At 43.4% G+C, this 6,159-nt stretch overlaps 1 protein-coding gene across 9 annotated transcripts in view; it reads right to left on the reverse strand.

Annotated features, from left to right (window-relative positions):
- Positions 1 to 6,159, reverse strand: part of satb1b (SATB homeobox 1b) — an 87,733-nt gene that overhangs the window by 38,094 nt on the left and 43,480 nt on the right. For all 9 annotated transcript variants that reach the window (XM_020609722.1, XM_020609723.1, XM_020609720.1 and 6 more), the window contains 3 exons: positions 5,263 to 5,501; positions 2,107 to 2,283; positions 1,095 to 1,221 (listed from right to left, as the gene is read on the reverse strand). In XM_020609722.1, coding sequence (XP_020465378.1) covers positions 1,095 to 1,221; positions 2,107 to 2,283; positions 5,263 to 5,476 — 518 coding nt within the window. In that variant the 5' untranslated portion in view covers positions 5,477 to 5,501. The remainder of the gene's footprint in view (positions 1 to 1,094; positions 1,222 to 2,106; positions 2,284 to 5,262; positions 5,502 to 6,159) is intronic.

Raw genomic sequence — 6,159 nt, forward strand, 5'->3', positions numbered from 1 at the left:
TGTGTGTGTGTGTGTGTGTGTGTGTGTGTGTGTGTGTGTGTGTGTGTGTGCGCGCGTGCGCACTTCACTGGTGAAGGTGGGTGGCAGTGATGGTGAGGGTAGACAGAAGGAGAGGGGAGAGAAGGAAGAGGTAGAGCTGGGTAGAAAACGAGCAGGAACAGCTCTCCAGAGGGTTGCAGAACACTGGGTTAGCGTGCAGCTGGCACAAGCCTCCACACCAGCGCCACTCTGCTGTTTGAATGTGTGTGTGTGTCTTTGTCTATGAACACATATGAGCCTGTTTGTGTCCATGTCTATAAATGTTTGTGTGCTCTCGCTTTGTGTATAAATACGACAAAGCCTCACACCTACTGCACAGAGTAGCATTTAGCATACAATATGGTGAGTGATGGCAGAATACAGCTAGCAGTGTAAGAAGGATTATAGCTTGATAAACCTCAATATATACAATGTAGATTCTGAAGAAATATATTTCACTTAAAACAGCCATTGCAGCCAGGTTTACTTATCAAAGTGGAGTCATTTTTTAGTCAAGCAGTCTCCAGTTGCCCACCACATTCATTTTTTTGGATGAAAAGAGAAAGTAGTGCCTGGTTCAGAAACTGCTTTGCCAATCTCCAGTGCAAAAACACACATGGGCTAACATCATTTACCTGTTACATTTAGAGCAGAAAGACAGAACACTTCAGATCACTCATCACAGCTCAACTGTTCACATGTGGATGATTCTGGTATCAGTGTTCCTGTCACTTAACTTTACACTGACAAATAAACCAATCACACCGCTGGGTGAGAGAATTTTCTGTATTCAAATCTGTTTTTCTCCATTCCCTGATGAGAGCAAGTCTGTTGTGCATGTGTGTGTGAGTAATAATGCTATTTTCAGTATCAAACATGCAACGGGCATCGCCAGATTGGCACCTGCTTCTGGGCACTGCTGTGCGTGTGAGTGCTGGAAGCAGAGATTAATAGGTATAACTGGCTCTGTGTGTCTTAGGTTACGACACTGCACTTTTGTGGGCGGTATGCAGGTGAAAAACAAAAGTATGAACATCGTCACACATTTTGGATTGATTGCCATCTGTGTTTCTTACCTGTGCAGCTGGATCTTAAGCGTGACCACGTGGTAGACGTCCTGCAACATGTCAGCCACTGTGGCATCCGGTGCGTCTGTCACATACGACAGAGGGACGGGGTTCCACTTCCCCACCTGAATCATACCTGGGTGGTGCAACAAGCACAAAAAGCACACCAGTGAACACGAGAGCTAAGATAAAGAGGGGAGAGCACATCAGTGCCAAGTTCATTTTAGCGCTTTAGCTCGTTGTCACTTAGCTACAAAGAAGAGGTTTATTTTAAACCAGTAACAATGAAGCCACTGGTAGCTTCCCCAGAAGCATTCTGGTGCCATAAACACTCTTTATATACTGCATTTGTTACTGAAATCACAACAACCAATTTCTCCTGAGACTGCCTTAAAAAGTGGCAACCCACACAGCAGGAAGTGAGAAGGGAGGCTGCTTATGGGAGAGGTGTGTGTAAGTGTGTGTGATGGACAGGCCATAATAAAAGAGCACACTAAGAGGCACCTTGAAACAGCCACCCTCGGCCTGTGTGAGCTCAAGTGCAATTAGCAGACCCTTTCCTCCACCTGCCCCTCCCACGTACTGACTCACTGAGTGTATGTGTATATAAATATATACAGCATGAGTGTGTATGTGTTTGTGTTTCTTGCCTACATGCATAATATGGGAATGTGCATGCAAATATTTTAGCAAGTAAGTCTGTGCATTTAGACTGCGTGAAAGAGCTGTGTGGGAATGTGTGTATGTGCATGTGTGTGAGACAGACCCTTGGGAGACTTGAAGATCTCCTGTTTGGGATCAGTGTCAGGATGTGTTACTGTGGCTTCAGATCTGCTGGCTCTTAGCTATTATGGTCACGGGGCGTGTGAGTGATGCATAAAGAGTGTGTGTAAGTAATGAAATGTCAGAACACTGCAGAGAGGATGTTAATGAGTATTAGATAAAGCAAGAAAAAAAAAGTGGTAGATCAGTAAAGGAAACGAGGAGATTATGCAAGTGAATGAGTGACATCAGTGGTTACCTTTGGCCTGGGCCGCTGAGCTGTGCGAGTAGCCCAGTGACAGCAGGGCCATCTCGATGAGCTGGTTGAAGAGCATGTCCTTACGCACCAGGACGAACTCGGCATGCTCCTCTTTGCTGTCAAAATCCATGGGATTCTCGTAGTGCTCGACCACACAGAACACAGGCAGCATGTTGCCTGGAAGGACACCAAGAAACAGAGACGCAAATGAGAACTGAAAGGGCTCGCATTTCTGTACATGCAAAACTTTGACCTCGAGTGTTGTGTGTGTTTGGTGAGGGGCAAGATTAATATTTAGTGGTAAAGACTGAGTTACGCTGAGTGCCAAGGGCTTATGAGGAAGTGACCTAACTGCTGCTCAGTGGAAGTTCTAAACAAAACTGAGCTAAAAGGTGAGTTTGCACCACAAAGGTACTTTTTGTTTTTTATAGGGTAATTTGCTTCTAAACTCTTACCTCTTTGTCTCAATGCTAATCTCTCACATCAACACGAAGAAGCAAAGACTCCTTAGGTGCACAATAACTTGGACTGAATTTGTTTTTTCATTTAGAAATACTCTCTTTTGTCTTGTAATGTCCATAATCTTCCTCCTGAGCTTGTTAAAGATGGTTTTTGCATCTGTAATCCCATTTTAAGAAGGTTTTTTATTAACTATTAAGAGCATTCTTTGCTGGAGATTCATCTTCCAGGCCTTAAGATGACAATTTTACAGAGATGGTGCATACTGGCTCACAGCGACTAATATGACATGTGTGTTAATAAGGGAATATACCTATATGTTCATAATTAACACCTTTGAGCTCAGTGTGAATAAATGAAGCAGCCACAAAAATCCTTCAATCATGTGTTTCTTTTTGGCACAATAAGATACTTATTAGTGTCAAGGTGCTGGGATTACATTAGCCTTTCCTTCTGCTTGCCAACCCAAAATCATTTTCCCATGATGCAATGCTCCAAATCCTGAGGAGGTTTACTAGTCTGTGTCAACAGCAGCTCTGCTGTTAGGTAGAATGAACAGTCCTTGTCCAGAGACAATGTTCAAGGGATCCAGTGTGCAAATATCACCCAATTTGCCTTTTTCACTAAAATAGCATCGCTAAAATTTAAGAAAGTTTAAGGATGTGGGGAAAGCTTTGCTTTTTGAAATCTCAGTCTCAATGAAAACAACTGCAGCAAATTGAAATTTTGTCCAGGTGTTGATAAAGAGGGTATCTATACAGTTTAAGAGGTGCCCGCTGCCCTACTTTCTAAGTATGTCTCCACTCTTCCTGGACATTTCTGTACATTTATTGTCCTTGCTGATTAAAATATTCACATTGTAATATTTCCCAGTCCCAGGCTTCCCACAAGATGCACACAGCTTTCGCAAAACAATCAATATGCCGACAGATGCCAGGGAATGTGCTGAAAGAGTCGCTTTTCTCCTCCCCTGATTTTAATAGATAAAGATCTAACAATAAAGACTGCTGTGTAGGTTCATTGGGAGGATCAATACTGCCTTTGTTTCCAGGGAGCCCAAAGAGGGCTGCGGTAAATATTGTTTCGGGCTCAAACACAATGCCCACTGTGGGCCTTCTGCGAAGCCTCCACAGCCAACAGCCCGCCTCCATAGGCTGCTTCACCATTTACCCAGGAAGAAACTTAAAGAAAAAAAAGATGATAGTGAAGGGGAGAGGAGGGGAGAGCAGTGAGCAGGCTTGGAGGAATAAAAGTCGTAGGAGGCCAAGAGAAGCAGAGATGATGAAGGTGAAAAATTAGGCTCTCTCAGCTAGAGTGCAACATGTAGATTAAAGGAGCAAATAAGAGAAACGGCCCATCCGAGGACACTCACACAGCCACATTCCAAGAGTTCCCGAGTCCCTCTTGCCCAAAAAAAAAACAACAAAAAAAAAACCCTGAGCCAAACAAACAAACAGATGAGCCTTAGCGGCCAAGTGCTATTACAACTCCAAACCTGCAGGTTTTGAGACTCATTTCCAACCCACTAAAAAAACAAAAACAAAACATAATCATAAAAGGTTCATATTTTGGATAGCTTTGCCCGCCATGTTTTTCACAAGACGACACAGTTTATATTAAAAAGCTATGTCATAATCGCAGAGTAAAGGCTCCTTTTCACAGCAATGGCTCTTAAAGGAGTAAAACTTCCCCTTAATAAACAAATGTCGGAGCAGGAGGGCTGCGGTTGGAGAGAGGAGCAGTGACACGGAGCTATGCAGCACGACACAGGAATAATTCTCACAGTGCTCTTCTATTGTTTGGGCAAATAAGTTGTGTGCACAGTGTGTGCGTGCGCTGAGATGACTAAAGAAGCATTGTAAAAAGGTTTAAGAGTTTTGGAGAGCATGCAGGGGGTGGTGGTGGTGGGCGGAAAGTGGTGTGTATGTGTGTGTGGGAGGGGGGCTATTTAAACTGCATTTAAATAGCTGTCCTCTATTTACATGCTTTATTTTTCTCTTACTCCTGCACAAATGCACACAGACCTGGGCTGCCACCAACAATTAATTCCTTTATTGATTATTTCAGCTAGTATTACCTTAATTAATTAATTATTTAATCTATAAAATGTTAGAACCTGAATGGGTTTCTACTAATAGGCTGTTTTGTCCAACAAACTGTCAGATAACCCAAAACTTTACAATCACAGGAAACAGAAAAAATCTGTAAATCGTCTGGAAGCAGAAAATGTTTGGCATTTTGTCCTCAGTAAATGACAAACACAGTTTAAAGCAAGGAACATTTCTGTGCTTGAAACGTGTATGAGGGTTACGAGAAAGAAAGGAGGAAAGTGAGGGCTTACCAAACGAAGAAATGAATTAATTGAAAATGAACACATTTATTACCACAACTAATACAAATGACGCATGATTTCAAGCACTGATGATGACTGAACATGTACTTTTTAATACAAAAGACAGAGTTCCCTAAGGCTGTATACATGTACAGCCAGATTCTTACTACGTGACAGAAAATACAAAAGAAAACTGTATTTTCCATAAAGATATAATTATCTTGAGTCAAATATACAATGGCCGGAGAACGAGAAGATATGAAACTTTAAAGCAAACAAGGCTGTTAGTTGTTAATATTCTTTTTCTTCAACATTTTACTCAACTAATTGTTGTGGTGGCAGCCAACATGCACACACAGTCTCACCTCTCTTGTGGCAGGTCTTCAGCAGGTGGCTGGTGGGCTTGTAGGGGACCCCGGCTAGTTTGGCCCCGGTGCTGCCCAGCCTGGCGCGGCCCAGAGGGCTGCCGTTCTGCTCCAGTCGGGGTAGCTTGGCCGGCGGGCCCTTGGCCTCTGCCATGCTGTTGACCAGCTCGGAGTTCTCCTTGCCCAAACATGCCTCGCTGAGATGTTCCATCATTCTCAGCACCTCTGCTCACTATCACCTGGGGAGGCAGCAACAGAATGATTCAGCTGTCAGCAGAGATATGTGTGTGGCATAAAAGAAGCACAAGAACGAAGAGCTGAAATGTGATACGAGGGGGGTAATGAACACAAAATCTATTGTGTTGATATCACTGACATGTAAAGACGTGAAGAGATATTTTTATAGAGCACAAAAATGTGCTTTAAGTAATTGAGACCTCAGAGAACAGACCCATTACAGCAGTAACTGTCAATTCTCTTCAGTTTTGACGACTCGGGCCAGGGTGACGTTTTCGTGCCGCTGTAATGTTCCCATTTTTCAAGGCATGTATTATGTATGGGTGTCCTGCTAGAGATTCCTGTGCGAGTGGGGGCAAACAAGCCCCGGTTTTAGTGCAAGCACATTAATTTGCTGGGAGATTCCACTTGAATGACTACAGTGCAATTCAAGGAACCAGGTTCTGCTGCAGCGCACGCACAGAAGGGAAAACCAACGTAATGCAGTTTCTGAGTCACTTTGTGTGGCTACACATTCATGATGCAGCTCGGAGGGAAAAGGAGGCGAAAGGCCGCAACGTCATCTCGCTGTGACAGACACAAAATCTGTTACATGACATTACAGGTGTGAACTTTATTTTTAGGTTTTGCAAGTGCAGAGAGATAATCATCAGTGTGATA

This window comes from Monopterus albus, unplaced genomic scaffold (assembly GCF_001952655.1).
Source record: "Monopterus albus unplaced genomic scaffold, M_albus_1.0 scaffold101.1, whole genome shotgun sequence".
In the NCBI taxonomy this organism is placed as follows: domain Eukaryota; kingdom Metazoa; phylum Chordata; class Actinopteri; order Synbranchiformes; family Synbranchidae; genus Monopterus; species Monopterus albus.